The sequence below is a fragment of the Pan paniscus genome, chromosome X (assembly GCF_029289425.2).
Source record: "Pan paniscus chromosome X, NHGRI_mPanPan1-v2.0_pri, whole genome shotgun sequence".
NCBI classification, from domain to species: Eukaryota; Metazoa; Chordata; class Mammalia; order Primates; family Hominidae; genus Pan; species Pan paniscus.
Genome location: NC_073272.2, coordinates 152693833 through 152716139, shown reverse-complemented (window position 1 = coordinate 152716139; position 22307 = coordinate 152693833). Strand labels below are relative to the sequence as shown.

Here is a 22307-nt window from a genome sequence, read left to right as displayed (position 1 = left end):
AATGGGTAGAGCTTTGAGCACCTAGCCTGGGGTCAGAATGGGCTGGCTAGCTGGTCAGGGGCCAGGGAGAGACAGGACTAGAAGAGGCTCCCAGATGAACAAAGTCTTGTCCAAGGGCACACAGAATGCTTCTGAGAGAAGCGGGTGGGGAGGAGTTGGTGCGTGGAGAGCTGGGGTCCATAATCGCCAATAAATTTTTAACCTCCTTTCCCAACCCAGAGTGATACTGCAGGGAGACTTCCTAAGAAGCTGGCGTATTTCTACTCCCTTTTGTTTCTCTTTGAGAACACTACCTTGGAAGATATTACTTCTTTTAAGTTCTTTCCTCCAACCCTTTTGTTTTGTTTTGAGACAGTCTTGCTCTGTTTCTCAGGCTGGAGCGCAGTGGCACGATTATGGCTTACTGCAGCCTTGACTTGCGGGCTCAAGTCGGGGCTCTCCCCCTATAAAATTGAACGAAACTTCTACCTTGTATTTTGGCACCACAGTGGCCTGTTCTGTTTTAAAAGTTTTGTTTTAGAAGATTAAGAATGGCTTCTGCAAAAATCAAAACTAATTTAAACTGTGCTGTTGCTAATTCCCCTCGGCTTGAAAACCATGGCTTCCACTGTCCTGGGGTATGAAGAGGTCTATGTGAAAAGCGGTGGGAAGGCCATGGGAAGTGAGTGATGGAAGCCAGAGGTTTCCTGGGCCCAGACAGCTGTCCTGCTCAATATCTTCTAATCCAACAGAGAGGAAGCACGATGACCTGGTAGAGTACTTGTTATTATATTTATTTATTTTTCTTTTAGCTATTTACAAAATTTTATTTCAGTATATTTTTCAGAAGCATAATTTTACGTTTCTTCATATTTTACTTTGTTAAAGTCCGGACCAGTCAAGGTCCTTTTCATGCAAAGATGTACATTTAATGAGGACAAAGAAGCCACCCAGTCACCTGCTGAAGCACATCCAGGTCTTGGTCTTTCTCCTCTTTTCTTGATTTTCACTGCCTGGGCCCAGCATCACTTCCAAAGACCTCCATTTGTTTGATTTTACTGTATTTAATCTGCTTCACAGAATGTTACCGACTTGGCTGACCTCTGAAGAATCCCCCGGTACTGCCCTATGTCAGGCACCACAGCCAGTTGTGCTCAATTCGGGCACCTTTAGCTCTGCTGACTACTGACCCTGGGCATGCAGTCCGTCCGGCGAGATAGTGAGTGCAAAGTCTCACACAAATTGAGTCAATAGAAGTGACCCTGAACAACTGGGCTATTTCATCATTTAAGTTTATCAAAGAGAGACTTTAACACCCTCTCCCTCCCTCCCCTGAAAACCCAACACTGATAATATAGATTTTATATTGATCACAGGACACTACACAACAAACACAAAGACACTACACTTCTAGTAGGACGAGTCACGATTTCCTTTGATGTTGGGCTATGGAATAGCTAGAAAGTTACTGCTCATCACCACGGCAGGGTACCATGCGAGTGGATAGCTTAATAAATGCATTCATTAGTTAATGGCTTTAAGGGTTAGCTATTATATATATGGAATGAGGAAACCTCATTAGGAATGGCCACAGTCTCAGCAAAACTCAGCTCTAAATATGCAAAGACTTTGAAGCCCTGCTATTAACAAGATGACATGAATTGTAAGAATACATTTGACAGGCTCTAGTCAGACCCACCAGATCGTCCATGACCTGTGCAAAGGCACCCCACAGTGGCAGATGGAACTGGCAAGAACTTGGTAGGAAACGTGTCACACATCCCCACAATAAAATGATACTTCAGAAAGACAGACAGGGGTATCCTTCCCATGATAGTGGCAAAGAAGGGATCCTGGGTTGGGGAAGTCGATGGGGAGGAAAGAAATGGAAGGTGGGTAGAAGAGTAAAATAGGGGTTGTTGCATCCCAGATGCTGCCCAAGCTCCAAACTACCAAGCATTCTGCACTTCCAGAGTTACCTGGTGTGAGGTGAGGAGAGGGATGGGATGGAGGCAGCTTGCTGGACAGGGGGTGACTGCAGGCTGGGGAGGGGCTGGGAAGGGGTTGGGGACAGCTGAGGACTCAAATGACACAGACGACAGACCACATACAAGACTCAACAAGGGGAGATCTGGCAACGTGCAGGCTAAAATGACCAAATCCATAGCAAACTCAGAAGGTTCACGTTCCCGAAAGGGTGTCACTGCCAAATCTCCACCTCATTTTGACACTTAACCTACAGAGTATGAGTCGCAGTAGAGTTCAACTGCTCTCATTGCAGCACGTCAGGGCAAGATATCCTTTTTAAGGTATAGTATTATATCTAGCTATATGGATCTATAGAGATATTTACAACTGGCCTCGCTGCCCTTCCTCTGTGCTGTGAAGCCTTCATGTGCATTGCTTCCAGACAAATCTTAAAACCCTCCTTTTCTTCACACTGCTCCAATCTCCCTTTATGACTTTATCCCAAATGAACTGCTTGCCACCACAGGGTTGAAAGCACCTCCAGGGTGCTGGAGACCCAAATCCACGTCAACCAACCAATGCTTAGGCTCCAGGAAGCCAGCCTTTCAATAGCCACATTGGGAGCTTCAGACATGGAGTCACTGCTCTCCCCTCTACCTGAATCTCTATATGGGGTATCCAAAAATAAAGAGGCAATTTTAGCTCTTCCAGTGGTAACTTTCTTGTTTTCAACTGTCGTACAAGATTTGTGTGTGTGTATGTGTATGTGACTGTACAAGTGTCTATTCTCAATGCCTCTTTCAGCCTCACTCCCCAGCCTGTTACCCCGAAACATGTTCCTCTAGGACAAAGTGAAATGCTCTGTACTTGCAGCTTCTTCCATGGATTAACCACTTCCTACCTCAAGGCACTAGCTCACCACTTCTTAGGACTACATTCACTTCCCCAGTCTTCTATCTAGGAGACAGCACAGATGGATGGAGGGACAGGGCAAACAGTGGAAGGGAACTGGGAGATGCTGCTCCCTGGAACAGGAAGTTGGAAAGAAACAGTCAGTTAAGCAGCCCGGCCAAATAGGGCCCCTCCACCATATGGGAGCAGGCCAAGGGAATTCTAGTGGTTCTAGAAGGGTCACCAACAGGAATACATATGCTTTCAGGGGTATTTCCTTTCACACCCATTCAAATCAGATAAACATAGATATGCAGACATGCCCTTATATACATGCACTCAGCATAGACCCATGTGTACACAAGCATACACATACATAAGCCACACTTTCACAGGGATGTGCACACACACACATGCATCCACATGCTGTAGATACAATTCTGTACACACCAATGTAGATTTACACCACTAGACACGGCACTATGCAGCTTCTCAAATGGTTGTATATGTACATACACCCACCCTGCTGCATATGCATACACCCAGGTATATACAGAAACACAAACACAGAAGCACAGTTAAAGGGTGAGTGGGTAGAGGGGTAAGGGACTGAGGGAGAGACTGCATAGGGAGGAAGAGGTGGCATATGTTGAGTGTTCGGCAAAGTTCACTCCCTCACAACCTCCATCAGTGAGGTGGAGCTGCTTGGCAAGTTGGAATGCTGGCCAATCCTACTTCCGTTAGGGGCCCTGCTCAGTGGGCAGAGAGTGTGTTCTCCATCTGCTCATGTCACGCTCATTGGCTGGTCACCAGCCTATTCCTGCAGAGATGCCCCAGGTGCTAGAGGATGTGGTGGGGGCCCTCTGGAGCACCCTCTTTAGGGAGGGAAGAAAAGGAAATGCCTCAGTTGGGACAGTCAGGAGGAAAAAGACAAGAAAGAGCAAGTGGGGTGGATCTACCACTCACTGGCTGCATGTCCTCAAGCATGCGGCATAAGCTCCATTCGTTTTCCTTGGAACACTGGGGACAATGTGCTTTGCCTTCCCTGGCTTACAGGGCTCCTGTGAGGCTCCAGTGATGTAATGGGTCAGGGAGCTTGTTGACACTTACTATGCACTAGACAAATAGAAAGGATTAGTATATAGACTTACGATAGATATTCATCTGCTAGTCTAGATCAGATGGTAAAATAGCAAGTGTGAATTATCCTAACCTTAGTGCTTATTCACCAAGTGCTGTAACTGGTGATCAACTCAGCAACTGACAGAAAGCTAACTCCTGACTTAGACAGATGTATTGAGTCTCTATTGCCAAGCGTTCTGAAGCAGAAATATAGGCAAGACAAGTTCCAATCCCTCCGAAGAGGCCAGCTCAACTGTGTAATTTCCAACCTGACATCACCCCCCACCCTCTGCCAACCCCACAAGCTGAGTATGTGCTCTCTCACCCTGATGTCTCACTCTGCAGCCCCATCCACCCACATTCCCCTTCCACCCTTGCATCAAAACACCACAGTCAAATGCCATACAGTGGGGGAAAGGCACTTACAAATGCTCCCTAAGTTTCCTATAGGAAGTTCCCTGAACTTCTAAGCCATGGCTAGCCCTTTAGCTATGAACCCCAGCCCAACCCAGCTTGACTTTCTTCTATAAAGCCCTAAGCAGAGGGTGAGCAAGACCCATAATCCCTAGGAGGAAACAAACAAAGAAGAAAACATGTAATGAAAAAGAAATGTTGACACCTCAAGGGGGACAGAAAAGCTCCCCAGAAATGTTTGTGGGCAAAAGGCCCAGATCCTTGCCCCATCCCCCAACCTGGCTCTTCTCTGTCCTCTAAACATTTCCAGGGGCTTTTCTATGCTTATTCCTTGTTACAAGTCTTTGAAAAGGTGAGAGTCTTCTAGCAGGAAAGGAAATCCATGTGCTGTATACCTCCAACTCCTCCTCAATCCCTTCCCTTCCAGCTAGAACATGTTCTTTCCAATTACTCCCCACCTCATGTTTATAAAGAGAAGTATGAACTCATTGGGTTGCCCAAATAACCACAAAATAAAAGGAACAAAGGAAAGAGGGAAAAACAAACCCAAAAGAAACTGAAAGGAGCACAGCACAGTGCTCCCGCTGTTCTGGAGCACTGGGGGACTAATACATATGGTATACCCAGTAAACAATGTTGAACAACCCAAAGGCCAGAGGGAAGAGGAACCGGGACCACTTGTCGACCTTTGGGACGTAGTCAGGATTAAAGAGATCGAAGGAGAACCCTTCAGTGAAGGAGCACCCAGGGCTTGGGGGGCAACTATCCTCAGACTCTGAGCTACTGTCCTTCTCTTGGCCATGGGCCATGAGCCCATCATCATTAAGGCCCCAGGTACTGTTAGTATCACACTTGAATTGCTCCTTAATGGCAAGGCAGTCGCTCTTGTCATTGTTGTCATCAAGGTCCCAGCCTGCTTCTTGCACACCCTTCTCGCCATGGTGAAGCATGGGCTTCCCACTGGGGCCATGGCCATGGCGCTCATCCGAGCTCAAGCTCTCATTGGAATCTTCATGGTCATGGGTAACACCATGGCCATGGGCTTCGACACGGTTGCGGATTTCGGTAGGAATAATACTGTCATCAGCCTGGAAACCATTAAAGCGAACACCATAGCTGTGCCGGGCCTGCTCTGAGGTGGAGGGGAGATCGCTCAGGCTTTCTCCAGTGGCCAGGGGGGCCTGGCCTGAGAGAGAAGTGAGTGGGCTGAGGCTTTCCGAGGTGGCCAGCTGGGCCTGCTCGGAGGTGGACGTCAAAGAACCGAGGCTTTCCGGGCTTGCCAGGGGGGCCTGCGCTGGGGTGATGGGGAGAGAGCTGACTCCGTCTTCCACGTTAATCAGGCCATCCTTTGAGGAGATAATGGATAGGCTCATCAGTTTCATATCGCCTAGATGGATATGCACTGGGGGGAGGGAGGAGGGAAGGGACTTCCCTCATCAGCACTTGTAATGTTACTGCTGATCTCTTTGACAGATAGAGCCAGCTCCTCTTGGGGTCTCTGGTGTTCAAGGGGTGAGGAACAGGACCAATCGGCTGTTAGCATGCAAGGGAAGGCTATGGAGGCTGCCAAGCCAGTGTCTCGCTGGAGGCAGCTGCTCCCTCAGGAGTGCTGTGTGGTGGATGGATGCCTGCTCAGGCAGGCAGGACCGGGCTTTCTGCGAAGGAGGGAGGTAGCTGGGCATTAACATACTGCCCACAGCAAAAGCCTCAGCATTGCCTTGGGAGTCTGAAGTGCCAAGGAAGGAGGGGTAGGTAGGCCAGCCTCTCCAGTGACTGTCTTCCTTTCAGTCTCCCTGCGCCCATCTTCCCTTCCAGCTTCATTGCCTGCTCTGGAAGCATGCAAAGTGGACCAAATTCAGTCCAAAGGTCTGGAGAAATTTAGCTGTGCCACTTACTTGCCTTGTGACCTTGGACAATGATCATCTATAAAGGAGTGATGAGAAATAGTACTACTTCTTTGTTATATGTTGTGTGTGTGTGTGTTTTGCGTGTGCGCGCATGTGTGGGTGCGCGTATTTAAAAAGCTAAGAAATGCAAAAGGGTCAAAAGCGCTAAGCCTGGGCTCAAGAGGTGCTCAGGGAAAGCTGATTGTCAGTCAAAAAGTCAAACCTGCACGTTTCCTACCACCACTTGCTGGTAGCGGTAGTGGGCAATGACTCTTCGGGGTCTCCTGCGTCGCCTAGGCTGGCGCCGAGGTCCTCGACTGTAGAAAAGATAGTTGATGTAGACATACTCCAGCAAGGACAGGAACACAAAGAACAAGCACACGAGGATATAGATATCAATGGCCTTGATACAGGAAATGTTGGGGAGCTTATCCCGCAGATGTGAGTCGATGGTGGTCAGGATGAGCATTGAAGTTAAGCCTGTAAGCAACACAGTACAGACTTAGTCTCCTCTGATGGCTAACGTTCTTGGCAACCTGTCAGGCCCCCAGCCAAACATATTTGGGGTGAGGAGGGCCCACAGCAAAGGCCTTCGGCTCTCTCTTTATTCCTTTTCCCCCATCTTTAAACTCAGCCCACGCTTCACTGGTTCAATGACTTCTTATTGCTCTTAGCGTCAAGTCTCAAACCTCCAGCCGTGGCTTCATGGCAATTGACATCTTCAGCCCCACCTTGGCCTATGATGGCCCCTTTCCCTTTTGCCTTTCTTTAGTTCTTGGGAAGGTTTTCTGAGCCCTAAACTATTACACAAATATAAAGCTTTAGTCCAGAACGTTCTCCTAAAGAGGGAGGCTGAGGAGTCTGCCCCACAGATGGTGAAGGAGAAACCAGACCTGGATCTGGGACACATTGACATTCTGCTGGATGGGGCCAGACAAACCAGGGAGTTGATCTCTTAGGTCTCTTCTTGGTACTGCTCAAAAATTTTTCATGGCTCCCCATGCTTAGACATAAAGTACAAGGTCTTCCTAAGCCTGACCAGGCTGTCTTTGTGCTGCTCTCCTCATCTCCTCAGCTCCTGTCCCAGACACCCTGTGATTTAGCCCCCTTTTAATGGCCCCTATGGTCTAAACTTATGACTCGTCGGTTTACTTATGGATTCAAGAAATAATGAATTCTGGTACTCGGGGCTCAACGGGCCAAGATTCCAACCTTGATTTTTTTTCACATCTGTCTCTAATATCGGTCTCTCTATTGGGGATTGGCTGTGCACCTGTACAAAGGTGCAAATGTCTATTGGAAAAATCCTTATTTCCTTGCCTGTGTAGTTAGTCACACACCGTTCCGGGTACTTTTTCCTTACTCTCAACTTTTTTTCTGAGCCAAATGACCCAAATTCTTTCCTGGGACAGAGACAGAACCTACCAATTGTCACCCTGGCTGCAGAGGAATCATAGTTCATCCAAAACGATATCCAAGAGGTAATAGTGGTGAGGACAGTAGGCCAGTAGACTTGCACAAGGTAGCTGTTAACTTCCCTCTGAACCTGGAACTTCAGTATCAGGCGTATGTAGGAACCTGGCAAGGAGACACGCTGGAATTAGGGTGGCAGGGCTGAGGCGCATTTGCAGGGTGGAGAGGTACAGGATGGAGAAGGAGGGGAGAGCAATGGGAAGTTCAGCTTGTAATACTCCATCCAGAGGCATCCAGCTTGGGCAGACTGCACTAGCAGATCAGTGACAGTGGCATATCTCAGTAGGCGCATGAGCATAGCAAGTCTGCTCTCTCCACTTTCCTTTCTCACTTGCTCCATGTTAGGTGAAGTTTTGGAATGGGAGAGGCAAGAGATGTTCCCAAGGTACAAACAGATGGAGGGTGAAAGGCCAGCCCTGAGAGGAGCATGAATCTTTTACACCTGCAGAGTGTTGTGAACCTGGCTAAGTGCTTCCACGGCCATTCCTCATTGGCGGTGGATGAGTCATTGGGGCTTTATTAAGGGGGCCTGGAACCAGTAGGAAGTGGAAAAGGAGGCACCAGAGAATAGGAGCCAAAATCAGAGGCCGCTAGGAGTTTATGGAGGTGCAAGGCAGACATGAGACAGGAGAGAAGGAAGGGGTCAGACCCACCTGTGTAGAAATACACCTCCTTGCTAGTAATCGTCCTTCCCAGGAAAGTGAACTGAGGGATATGCAGCTCCTCAGTCATGTGGATGGCGTTCCCATTGTCATCCCAGAATAATATGATGTCTTCAACCGTGTAACCATCTGGGAAGGAGAGAAACAGAGGTAGTCTCAGATTCTTAGAAAGAAAGAAAAGCACAAAAAAGACATGCTACAAGCTCCTACCCACTAACTTGCACACACTTTCCCAATAGTAAGGTGACATTTTCCCAGAGGACCGTTTATGCTCTAAAGACCACCTAGTCCCAGATGCTGAATTTATACATCTATCTGTCAATAAATTATCTATCACCTATCCATCTCTCCACCATCTTTCTCTCTTTATTTCTATCATCTGTCTATCCTCTATCGTCTATTTATTTTGGGAGAGAGAATGGGGTGAGGGAGGGAGCACAGGAGATACACTGGCCCTTTTACTGTCAATTCAGCCTCCGCTTCCCTGATCACCACAGCCCCAAGTATGGAAGAGGGGGCCATAGGAGACATACGTACAGCTCTCTACCACCAGGTTGCAGGCCTGCTTGTCCATAGGGAATTTATGCAGATCCAGGGAACAAGCTGCTGTAGTGGTGAGTCTGCAAAGGAAAACAAAAAGGAAGGAGAAAGTGAGTGAAGCCTAGGCAAACAACCATTGCTGAGGAAACTGCAGGGGTGGGGAGGGAAGAGTTATCCCAAGGACTGACCCATGTGTAGAGAGGAGAGAGGAAATTTGTTTGTGACAAAGTAACCAAGAGACCTGGCAGCACATAAACAGAGAACACACGTATGGCACGTCGGAAAACTGCAGGGTGTCAGATGGGAAGGGCCCCGGAGGAAACTGAATGCAGAGACGGAAAGGGGTGCTTCCTACAGAAGGAGTGAGGCTAGCAAGAGAAAACTGTGTGCTACGCCAAATCAGCTGAGACTCCAGATGCAATGTGGAGTGCTGGTGTCAAGTGTGCATGTACAGCTGGGAGCCTCCATCCAGGCCTGCCTCTGGCCACATCTGTACACAAGCCAGAGGTGCAGGCCTATGTGGGTATTGGGGACTAGGAAAATGTCATTGGGTGCGAAATGGACAGAAGGGATAAACATATCTGTGGTGGGCCATGGCACTGTTGACAGTACACGCAGTGGGCAGGAGCTTTAAGTTGCAATGTGGTGAGTGCATCCATAAGAAGAATCCGGCCGGGCGCGGTGGCTCACGCCTGTCATCCCAGCACTTTGGGAGGCCGAGGCAGGCGGATCAGGTCAGGAGATGGAGACCATCCTGGCTAACACAGTGAAGCCCTGTCTGTACTAAAAATACAAAAAATTAGCTGGGTGTGGCGGCACTCACCTGTATTCCCAGCTACTGGGGAGGCTGAGGCAGGAGAATTGCTTGAACCCGGGAGGCGGAGGTTGCAGTGAGCCGACATTGTGCCACTTACTGCACTCCAGCCTGGGCAACAGAGTGAGACTCCATCTCAAAAAAAAAAAAATAAAAATAAAAAAAAGAAGAATCTGAGGGGTCTCAGAGGTGCTGAGAAAGTGGGCGAAGTGTCCAGTGGGAGAGAAGATAACACACAAGCTCTCTACAGCCTCCCCTGGGAGGCTCTGCTCCATCCCTTATTCTGCCCTTCTTATCTGCTAACCCCAGCTGAGTCCCTTTCAATTGCTTCCTTGAAATAATTTCCATTTTGTACACTGGATATGGTGTGCGCGTGCACGTGTGAGTGCATGTGTGTTTTTCTCCCTTCTATGAATCCTCCATGCAGCATTATTCAGCTAATTCTCCCTTTAAGTAGAACAAGTGTGACCAGTGACCTGTTCCCTGTGAGTCTTGTTATTTCCCGATTTCAGAGCCTGGGTCTGTGGGAAGGTGGATGGAAAAAGGAAGGAATGGAGCAAGAGCTCCACGGAGAAAGAGAAACCCAGAGATTAGATCTGTAAAAACCGTAAGAGCCAAACCCTGATAGCTACTTCTCAGACACATTTTCTGAGCTAAACTGATCTCTTACACACGTCTTTGGAGACAGTTTGTAAGAGATGCCGCTGTGAGGAGAAACTTGGTGACTGTCTCCTATGCTATAACTAGACTAGTGAGGAGGTTCAGCTTGCAATTGTTCCGTGTGTGTGGAGAGCCATAGACCAGAGACCCATGCCACACACACCCTGCCCCTCCGCACTCCTGGAGGCCCTGCATGATGCAAATATGACTGAAGGCAGAAAGCAGGCCCCCTCGTTCACTGCATGGACTTCAGCATTCATCTTCTCCCTCCCTCACTGCACAGAGAGAAAAGACAAAGATAAAGAACAGAATGCATGCAACACTAGGGTGGAGGGAGAGGTCTTTCAGTTGAGGGAATCAAGGAGGACTTCTTGACCAAGGGGGCATTTGAGTTAGGGATTTCAGGGTGGGCAAGGTTTCAGCTCATGGAAAGGGGGAAAGGACTGACCAATCCAGACAGAAGGAACAGCAGAAACCAAGGTGTGGGGACAGAACAGCTAAGGGTGTCTGTGGGAAACTGTGAAATTTCCACTTTGGCTACTGGGTAGAACGAGTGAAGGGGGAAGTTCAAGACGGGTTTGGAAAGCAGTGGGTGCCTTTGTGTGTCCCTTAGAGTGTGTTTGTAGAATATTCAGTAGGAAGAAGGAAGTCTGCTGGGACATCCCCAGACCCCTAGGGGACTCACCGGATGCCGTACCGCACCGTTCCATCTGGGTGAAGCTGAAACACGCGATTCTCCACAGTCACATCATGCACGAAAGCATCCTTGCTGTTCAGAAAGTAGCAGTCAGGGACCCACAACTTCTCATGCATCCGATAGTCCAGGGTCAAGTTCAGGGTGGTCTCATAGTATGCTAAGCGTGAATCTTTCCAAGTCTGATGAAAAAACATCGTGATCGTGTAGTCCTGGGAAGACAAATGTAAATCCCAGTTGTAAGTTTGGTTGTCCAGCGCTCCATCCTTGGTGTGTGTAGGGTGTGTGTGTATGTGTGCATGCACTTGTGTATGCAAGTGTATGAAGTATATCATAACTATATACAAGTGCGTGAAACATACGGAGGTTTAAAGAAAGAATAAAATGAATCTTGTGTAATTAGAATCCAGGTTAAGAAACAGAATATTACCAATAACTTTCAAACCCCAATGTATGTCTTCCAGAATATATTTCCCTCACACCCCCAGCAGTAACCATTATCCGAGTTTTTATGATAATTCCCTTGCTTTGTGTTAGAGTTTTATTGTCTATGTATTGCTGGAAAACATATTGCTTAGTTGGACCTGTTTTTAAAATTTTATCTGAATGAAATAATAGTGTATGTATTCCTAATTTGCTTCTTTCACTCAACATTATCTTTGTGAGATTCACTCAGGTGGACATGTGTAATTATAATTTGTTCACTTGCTTTTCTGGATAATATACGAATATACCACGCAGATTATCATATGAACATGCATACCAAAACCATGATGAAATAAAAATGATGAAGTAGAAGTTCCACTTTATATCCCTGCCGAAAGCCAAGCGCCAAAAAGCTGCAGAGGGTTCCCAGTGCTTCTGCTTCACCAACATTGGTATTGTCTGACTTTTGACTTTTGCTAATTTGGTATGTAATGGGTTCTCATTCTGGTTTTATTTTGCACTACTAACAAGGCTAACCGTCTTTTCATATGTTTCATATATTTACCTGCTGTTTAATTTTCTTACAGAAGTGATATTCTTGTTCATATTTTCTGATAATTTTTCTATCGGTTTCAAAATATTCTTATTAATTCACAAAATGATGCATATTTTGAATATGTCCTTCATGCTGCAAGCATCTTAGTCCACTGTGATTGATCCCTTCACACTTGTTATAATGGTTTTGTTTTGTAAAACAGGAGTTCTATAAATTTGGTTACACAGAATTTCAATATAGTTGAAGGTACCAGATTTCTTTTGTGTGGTCTGTGTTTTCTGTGTCTTTTTAAAGAAATCCTACTGCAAGACACAAAGCCAGTGTTCTACACTATCTTTTAAAAGCTTAATAAGCCTTTCACTTTTAAGTCTATAATCCATCTGGAGCCGAGTTTCTGGATGTGGTGTGGTGTAGGGGTTGAATTAATGTAGTTTTTATTCTGAATGGCTGCAGTGTCCCAAACCTACCTTGTTCCTTTATGTGAGTTCTGTCACAGGTCAGAACAACTGGACTTGGATTATAAGCCTGCTGCTTGTTCCATGTCCTCTGTTCCCAACCCCATGGCTGGAACTAACTCACTTACCATATTCATTTCTGAGATCTGTTCAATGCTCGTGACATAAATAGATATTCTCACAGGCACAGGGGCACCTAGAAGACAGAAAGACACAGTTACACGAAAGGTAGAATAAAGGTTAAGAGCATAAACTTGGGAGCCAGGCTGCCTGGGTTTGAACCCTCTTTGAAACTTGTTAGTTGTGTGATCCTGAGTAAGTCACCTAACCCTGCTGAGTCTTAATCTCCTCATGGGTAAAATGGGGATAGTGATAGCACTGATCTCATAGTTAGAGCAAGGCCTCGCCCACGATGTGTGCAAAGGAAGGGGTCAGGGCAAAATAAAGAGAACGTCAAGGGATGAAGCACTCCTTCTAAACATTTTCCTGATAAAACCTGAAAAGCAACGAGCCCCAAAGCAGGAGCCAAGATTCATGGCCGTGTGTGCACATGTTTGTGTGTGTGAGTGAATGTGTGAGCTGTGTATATGAGTGTATGTGAGCATGTTCATGCATGTGAGTGAATTTGTGTGTTCATGTTCAGGTGAATGTGCCAGTGTGTGTAATCATGTTTGTGTATAAGTGAATGTGTGAGCATGTTTGTGTGCTTGAGTGTGTTGTACAGAAGTAAATCTGTGAGCATGTGAATGTGTGTAGGTGTGTTGTGTGGGAGTGTATGATTGTGTTTGTGTGCAAGTGAGGGTATGACCGTGCATGTTTGTGAGCTTGTCTGTGTGTGAGAGTGAATGTGTGAACATATACATATGAGTTTATGTGAGGATGTCTGTGTGGGAATATGTGAGTGTGGTTTTGTGGGACTGAACATATGAGCATGTCCATAAGTATGAGTGTGTTCGTGAGGAGGTGTGAATGTGTGAGTGTGTGCGTGTATTACAGTATGTGAGCCTGTTCATGTGTTAGTGGATTTGTGAGTATGTCCATGTGTGAGTGAACACCTGCGCATGTTCATGTCTGTGAACTAGCTGTGTTGACGTAAGTGTACATGAGCGTGTTTGTGTATTGTGTGATGTGTCCACCTGCACTGGCATACTACTCATGTATATGGAAGACTGTATTAGCATGTTCGTGTATGTGAGAATGCTCATGTGTGGGTGAATGCAAGAGTATGTGTGTAAGCATGTTAATGTCCATGTACCTATCAATGTAGATGTGCATATTTTCAGCAGGTGAGTGAATCTGTGAGTATATTGTGAACACGTTCATGTGTGTGAGTGAATATGCGAGTGCTTTCATGTATGTGAGCACGCCCATGCATAAGTGAAAGTGTGGTTATGTTTATGTGTGTATGTGTGAGCATGTGTTTGTGTGTGAGGATGTTAATATGTGTCATGTTTTTGAGTGAATTTGTGAGTGTGTTTGTGTATGTGGGCATATTTGTGTGTGGGTGAATGTGAGTATATTCATATGTGTATGTAGATGTGGGAGCGTGTTTGTGGGTATGTGTGTTAATGTGTGAGTGAATTTGAGCGTGGTCTCATATATAACGTGTGTAGTAAATGTGTGAGCATGTTTTCATGTGTCAGCATGTTAAAGTGTGTGAATAAGTTCGTGAAGGTGTTTGGATGTGTGAGCATGTTTGTGTGAGTCAATGTGCATGTGTGTTAATGTGAATAAATTTGCATGTGTGTGTGAGCACGTTTGAGTTTGAGTGAACGCGTGCATATGTGCATGTGTGGATGTGGACTTGTGAGTGTGTTTGGTGTATGTGAGCATGCTAATGTGTGAGACTAAGTGAATGTGTGATCATGCTCAGTGGGTGTGTCTATGTGTGAGAATGAATTTGTGAGCGTGTTCATGTGAGGGGGTGAGTGCACAGGAGAGGGTAATTGTGTGTGTTAATGTGTGAGTGTGACAGTGTGTGAATGTTTGTGTTAGTGTACTTCTGCCTCCTAGCTTTTGTTCACACCCAGGTGTTAGCACTGTCCACTTGCAGTACTCAAATGTGTTCATGGATGCGAAAATGTGTAGTACACTACACTGTAAGGCACTGTGGGCAAATCCGTTTTTATTGTTCGCTCCTCATCTCAAAGCTTTCTACAGCCAGTCCCACAGCAAAGCCCTTAGTCTCCATGTATTACATCACACTGCTGCTAGGGAAACATGCATGACGCCTGCAATTCAGCCTGCTGGTTTTACTGCAGGCTGATTGCCCAGAAACTGAGCTGCAAAGAGAGAAATGTGTTATTCCAAGCCCAAAGCTTCACAAAGGAAAGCTCTATTGGGAATAAGCATCTGAATGGCAGCCGTGAAGTAAATGAGCCTCTGTGTTGGGGTACAGCCCAGACTCCAGCATCCAGGCCTGTTGTGAACAAGCCCCAGAAAAGTGTTATGTGGTGACAGGAGTTCCAAGAAACACAGTTCTCGATGGCCGCCTTTCGGGCTCCCCACATGCCTTTAGAGAAGGGAAGCTGTGTTAGGCAGGCAACAAGCTCCAGAGGGGCCAGCCAGCTACACCTCAGTGTTAGACTTCTCTAGACCATTCCGCATGATTCAGGCAACTCCTTTCCTTATGGTGGAATGCTGGCGACCCCGAAGGGCTAGGCCAGAAACCTGTCCAAGGACTCCTAGTTGAAGGGAAAGTGGGAGCTGAAATGCAGTTCACATTCCCCTCACCAAGCCATGAGTCCTGGCACAGGGGTGCAGCTCAGAGGAAGGGGACATTCTTCTCATTTATCCCCTTAAAGGGGAACCTTTTGTGCTAGTAGTTGTCAGGATGAGAATTTAGATGAGGAATCCCATATCCCTAAACAGATAACGGGGGTGGGGAGGGGATGAGAAACGTCCTGATAAGGAGTCCAAATACCATGTCTAGGATGGTGGCCCCAGCCCATCACTGTCCCACCCTGCCCCCTCAGGAAGGCAGGCAAAGTGGTAGGGGTAATCAACTCCCTTTCTCCTGGAACCTTTCCTGCCTCAACTGTACTTCCTATCTAGCAGATGAATGAAGGAATGAAAATATCTCCTTCATTCCTTCACAATATCGGGTGCCTAAATCATGCCAGGTGCTAAGCTAGGTGAGGCCCTCAAGGGCGGCCTTTTGCCACAATGCAGAGTCCCAGTTCTCTTGCCTAGAAGGAATTGGCTTTGTTAATTTTCTCTGGATCCTGCTCCTCCTTTTCATCCTCCTCCTCTTCTCACTGTCCCCCATATGCAAGGAAGGAATAAGGCTCCTGTTTGAACTGGGCCACAGTTAAGTGAGGCCTCTGCATGTGGAGGATGTGTGGGGAAGTGAGGGGAAGTATGCCCTGAAACTCTACTCCACCTCTCACACAGAGGGGAATTTGACGCTGTGTCTAGTGGGGGAGTCCTGGAGTCCCCAGGCGCTGACTGCCTTGGCCCAGCTATCCCATCAACTGGTCTCTCTTCCCACACGCACCATGCAACAGCCTCAGACCTAGAGCCTGTGGTGCCCCCTTCTGTTTAAATGCTAGAAGGTCCTGAGTTGTCCTTGCCCTCCTACCTTCATCGGTTTGGCTAAATCAAGCCAGGGATCCAGCTTTTCTCACACGCTGCAGGTGTGCACGTCCACAAAGCTTAGGGTAACCCTCCCCAGAGATTGATTCTTGCCCCTGCTCCCTCCCCTGGTCCTGGATGCCTGCAGAGATGTCAACCTGGCCCTGAAACAGTGGGGAGAAGGTGATTGGTGTACTCAAATGGTTGTTGGTCAGTCTCTGCTGAGAAACGTGAGAAAGGCAAGACAAAAAAACGAAGTAGCTACTCCCACGTCACCCATTGGTGCTTGGTGCAACTGATCCAAAAGATTCCAAAGTCGCTGCCATACAAGGACGTGCTGCCTGTACTCTAACACCTGGATTCCCATATGGCCAGACCTTTATCCCTTGGGGATCCACCCAGAAGACACGCTGCTGTTTTGCAATGAAAGAGCCTGCCTTCTGGCCTGTCTACCCTGGCTTCCCAGTATGCTCTCAGCTTTAATCCCTTGGGCTGTGCCTTCTGCTCTCACACTTCGGAGGGAGCAAGGGAGCTAAGGGGAAGCACCAGTTCAGGGTCCCACCTCCAAAGCTTAGGGCCCAGGGCTACCACCTTGCTTTTCAAGGTGGCGCTCCCCAGGCCAAACTGGTCTACCGCAAGGGCCGAATCCTCTCAGCTGTGTTTTCTTGGGGTGGAGCCAGAGTGTATTTGGAAGACCTCTATTCATATGCATAAATGCAGATCATTAGCTTTCATTAACCCTTTGGAGTGGGAGCTTCCTTTGAGCTGGAATGTAACTAACCTCTTTTTTAATGGACTGTTTCTTTTGTTTGCCCTTGATCTAGGTTTCCTAGGTGTCCCCTGGGCTAGAGAATGCTGCGTTTGCTACGCCGGGTCAGGGTAGGTTGCCTGTCACTTAAAGCTGTGTGGTCCAGGCTAGTCGCCCTTTTTAAATGGGAGGCTAATTACAAAAATGGGGGAGGAACTGATGTATGATTTTCCTGGGGGTTTGTGTGTCAGCTTCTTTGTCGTTTCTAATCTCAGCACCAGAGATCTGAGTACTAGGCTGAGGAGTTTGGATTTTATTTGGCAGTTAGATAAAACCATTAAAAGTTCCTGAGGTGATCCGGCTGGGTTTAGAAAGACCACACTGACTGCGGTGTCTTATATAAACTGAGAATGAGGGAGCTGAGGTGGAAGTGCCCAGGACCTGGGTGGGTTAAGTACACTAGACAGAAAAGACCGTGCTCTCAGTTTTGAACTAGCTGAATGGGACAAGTGCCCAGGGTGTGAAGAATGTGCTCAAGTAGAAGAATATGTGTCCTCCCAGGAGCTGGAGCAGAAACTCTAGCCTGAGAAACACAGCGCGCTGCATCCTGTACACCCATTTCTGTGCTTAGCTCTTTGCCAGCCACACCATTGTAAGGGGAGTGTGGAGGAGGGAGAAGGCTCTCGTGCATCTGAAGGCAGAGAAGTGAGAGATATTACAGGGTGCAGAAGGCCTGGGGGTGCTTCCTTGCTGGTCTCTGCAGAGTCAGGAAGGTGGGATCTGGAGAGGCACAGGTGTAGAGCCCGCAGGATACCACTGGTCAGCTTACGGGGCAGGGCTGGCTTGCTGTGTCTCAGCTCTAGGGCACCTAACCCAAGTTCTCTAGTGTCTGGATATGCCTTACCTCCAAAATTCGGTCTCAGGCGGACATCGTATCTTGACAGCACCCTGTCCAAAATCTTTTGAACCACAGCTTCATTTGCACAATTTTTGCTGAAACAGAGAAGTCATAAGTAAATGCCGGTTGACTTGGGGCCCGCTTGCCAGTGGTTGCCTTGCTAGGGCCTTCTCTTCTCCAGCACATACGCAGACGTGTCCAGTCATACGTGTACACACTCTCTCTCCCTGCTCCCCTCCCTCCCCATGGTGAGTCAGCCAGAAGCGCAGCGGTGACGCAGACTCCTCTTTCCTCCCCACCTCCACCTTCCCAGCTTTAATCCAGAGGGTGGGGCTCAGAGACTGGATCCCTGTTACCAGGCAGGACTTGTAGGGGTTGACGAGAGGAGGCGGTAGAAGGGGAGACGAAGAAGAGTGGGCAGATGAAAGCCCTCAGAAAAATGCATTACTTCAGCCCCTTCAAGAGCCCCATCTTGCAATCAGCCTCGACGCTGTTTTCTAGGTTGGTGGGGGTCCTCCTTCCAGGGGCACCTGATTGCCCCAGGAAAAGTCATCTTTTGCTCTCAGTGCCCTCATAAGATGCGCTCAAAGTTTCATTTCCCCTTACCTGGGCTAGGGCTGGGCATTTTTTAGTCACTTTTATGTCAACCTTGTTTCTGCACACCTCTGTTTTCCAGACTTGGCATATGGCATAAGACACACAGAGAGAGCCTTGCTGGTGTAGCTGAGATTTACGACCCTCATCCAACCAAACCATTTCCGATTCTTGGGGCTCAGAGCTCTCCTCGGAAAGACATCTATTCTGGGAGCAGGTATATCTCTTGCTGAGCATGTGCTTCCACCCTGGAGGTGTCTTGGGTGAGCATAGGTAAGTGGACTCAGCCCAGCTCTGTGGAGAGCTGGCCTTTCCAGAGATCTCTGATATGCTCACCCAATTCACCTAGACCTTCAACAGGGCTCCTTCCCCAACAGGGCTTGTGAATCAGAACAGGCCCCGGCATCACTGTGACTCTTCAAATCTTTGACGCATTGCCCAGGGAACGTCAGCCCCTGCAAATGTGTGTGTGTGTGTGTGTGTGTGCGCGCGCGTGTGTGCGCACGCGCATGTGTGCATGTTCAGTGGCGCAGTATGGTATGTTGGGTTGAGGGCACTGCAGGGCTGTCTGCTGGAACCTTGCCAAACTAACACCCCCCCCCCCCTTTATGAGTACATGTTAATTTCTGGCTTGCCATTTAAACATTGTTAAAAATTATTCCTAATCATCTTTAATCAAAAATTTCATTTTGCAGCATCCCAAAATGTGCACATGAATTATTCCCAAATTAAAGCAATGCATTCCCACCTGTTTCCAAGCATACATTACCCATGTGCCAACGCTCAGGATCTGTGGCCACCCCAAATACACATTTCTGTATGATTTACATGTAAAGGCTTCAGATATTCGCACACCCAAACAAACTTGAAATCAAAAAGAGAAAAAAACCGGAGTCTTCAAATATTTTCACACGACTAAGTACAAAAGCACACCCATCCCAGACCACACGGTTCGTGGTTATTCAGACACGATCGCACTGTCTGGGCTCCGATGGGTTTGAGTTAATCATTTCTATCTGCCGCATTGGAAAGAGTCCCTCATCCCCTCAACACATGCATGCACGCGCGCGCGCCTCAGGAAATGGACTAAAATGTAGACTCAAACAGGTGTCTCTCCTGTCTATGTTTTGTGAATTGCCCGTCATCCTGTACCCTCCTCCCCAGTCCCACAGGTGCCAAAGCTGGGGAAAGCTGCCGGGAACCTTAAATCCTTGGGGATGGATGGACAGATCCTGGGACGAGGGCGACCCCCGCCCCCACCCCTCGGGCTGCGGTTTAGGCACACGCAGGGCTCAGTCAAGCTCCGCAGTAACAGGTGGGCGGAAGCACAGGGCTCCATTTCAACACCCCACTCACATCTTACCCCTTCTAGGGGCCAACAGGCAGGGCCCGGGCGCCAGGGCTCAGCGAGCCCGGGTCCGAGTACCCCCCAGCCGGAGTCGCCCCCAGCCCGCTCCGTCCAAGAGGCCAGAGGTCGTCTGCCCGTCTCCATTCCCGTCCCCGCCGTGCCTAGCCTGGCGGTGCCCGCTTACCAGTTGAAGAGGTTCAGGACGACTTCGGGCACAGCAGAGGAGAACTCGAAGTGGAATTTCGGGATGGGACTGGGGTAGTTGCCCTCCGCGAGCCAGGTCCTGATGAGCAGCAGGATCACTGCGGCTCGCAGCATGCCTCGGATGCCCATGGCCGGGGCGTTCTGGGCGCCTGAGGGCGCGGGAGACGGGGCCGCGAAAAGGAACAGAGGTGGGGTGGGAGAGTGGGTCACTACTGGGGCCGGGGAAGGCGGGATTGCTGGCCCTTCCCCAAAGAGTCGCCTCTAAGGAGAGAGTAGCGAGGGCAAGGGAAGTAGGGGGTGCGGGGGTCGGCCCGGATACCGGAGATGAGAGCCCGGGAGGAGCAACCACCCAGCAGCTCTGCTGGACGCAGCTCCCCCCAGGGCCCGCCCGGCAGCTGCGAGGTGCGCTCCGTCTGCGGCCGCTCCTGGCTGCGACTGGGCACAGATCCCAGCTCGCTGCTGGCTCCGCCCACTCCGACGGCATCGCAGGCCCAGCCAATCGGACAGCTGCCAGGAGCCGCACAAAAAGGCGCGCGCTCCTGCCTCCGCCCGCAGCCTGCGCGCCGCCCGGCCCCCGCCCCTTCAGGCTTCTGCAGTCATCCCCCGGCCATCTCCAGACACAGGCAGGGCGGGGCCGGGCTGGGGGAGGGGGAGGAGGGCTGGCTCCTTGGGGGCTGGGCCAGGAATCCGCCTCAAGGGGCACTGGGTCCTGTCTCTTCTCTGTAAAATGCGAAATGTGTGTTTTTCTTGGAAGAAAGGGGCTGTGCCCGAGAGTTGTATTTGATGGTGAAGGGAGTGTGGTAATTTGACCGCCATGGCTGAATCTGCATTCTGAAAGACTTGGACAATTTTGGGCGTCAGGAGGTACCCAACGGCTGGTGACTCCGTACCCTTGAGCCTCCAGTAACCCCGCGTGCCTTGTCTCTGGATAAGGTCAAGGAGGATCCTAATGGGTTTTGTTACAGGGCTCTGGCCACAGCAGGACTGCTCCTCCCTCAGGATGGACATTGGGCTACAGGAGCCCAAGAGTTGCTTAAGACTTAAATTTCCTAGAGTGCTCTTCACCCCAACTTTGGGTACTCAGGAAAAAGACTCAAGGAACTGGAAGGGCTCACCAACTGGGGTCTCTCTGAGATGTGGTTGTGTCTCATCAGCCAGGGGATGCAGAATGAAGGTTCATGGCTGACACCATAGAAGGGGAAAAAAAGGCCAAGGTCAGTGTTTGGGGTGTTCAAGGGAGTTAGGCACTGGAGACCAGGGTATGCCAATGTTCCTGGGTTCTGACCCCATCATATGGAAAAGCCTGACATCTTGACTAGAGGGCTCTTATTCTTTCCACTACCTCAGACACTGCCCCTATGGGACAGAAAAATCGTGGAGGATAAGAAATGCCTCCACCCAATTTCCTATGTCCTTCCTATCCCATGATAAAGCAAGTTCAGAAAGCTTAGAAAGTGGCCTCACCAGAGCCCATAGGGCAAATGGGTAATCAACAAACAGAGCTGCCATGTTCACCGGCATGCCACCTCCCACATCACACCATTGAGAAGAGTTGAAATCAAAACGGATTTCAGGTTTACTTTTGGTTACCTAGAACATTCACTGAGAAACACAACATCTCCCCTTTTTTTTCCCCTCAGTATTTGATGAAATGAGTTGAGATTGCTCGTGCCCAGCAAAGCATGACTTACCTGGTAGGCCAAGCAGTTTTGCACAGCTGAGGATTTAACTCTTTTACCACTCCCCCTTTAAAATCATTTTAGAACCATACTTTTATGAAAAATGTCTCTCATAGTTTCCTGCCTTCTTTTAATGAGCAGAACACCCTCACACCTTTCTTTCCCATCTCCCCTCTTTCCCTGGCCATTGCAGTAAGAAAAAAGGATGATGGGACCCATTTGTCAGGATCACATATGAGAGCAGATTAAACCCACCTCTACTGCTACCAGTCCTGTCCCATCACCTCTGGTCACACAGACGTCCTTGTAGAGAAAATCCTTGTTTGCCAAAAATGTTAGAGCCATTCCGGGGCATTTTGTCCAGCCACCTCGGTTGTAATGTAGGGAAACTGAAGCCCAGAGAAGAAAAAGGGATTGGCCCAAGGTCACACAGTAGCAGAGGCCAAAACTAAAAACCATATTTCCAGGTCTGCTTACTTCCAGAAGAGTGCGTTTTCAGTCTAAGTCAGCTTTGACTGGAAGTTCTAGCAACCACCAGCAGGTGGGAGCAGATTTGTTTGAATGTGGGATGTTCCCAGCACTGAGGAATCAAATTCCACAGGCAATTGGTCTGGTCGCTCATTTGTCAGGGGAAACAAGCCTGAAGCCTGAAATTTTGTTCTTAGGTACCCTTGTGACTATGAAGATTGACAAAAAGTTGACGGCAACGATGAATTCTCTTCC

General features: G+C 48.5%; 1 protein-coding gene across 1 annotated transcript; it reads right to left on the bottom strand.

The window, feature by feature from the left end:
* Nucleotides 1-644: 644 nt before the first annotated feature.
* On the bottom strand, nucleotides 645-20334 carry GABRQ (gamma-aminobutyric acid type A receptor subunit theta). Its single transcript, XM_003804516.6, has 9 exons — nucleotides 19886-20334; nucleotides 17766-17854; nucleotides 12669-12736; nucleotides 11095-11315; nucleotides 8933-9015; nucleotides 8387-8524; nucleotides 7686-7838; nucleotides 6484-6740; nucleotides 645-5720 (listed from the first exon to the last, which is right to left on the bottom strand). Exons 1-9 carry the CDS (start codon nucleotides 20032-20034, stop codon nucleotides 4980-4982), a joined length of 1899 nt encoding a protein of 632 aa, XP_003804564.1. The 5' UTR covers nucleotides 20035-20334; the 3' UTR covers nucleotides 645-4979.
* Nucleotides 20335-22307: the final 1973 nt, after the last annotated feature.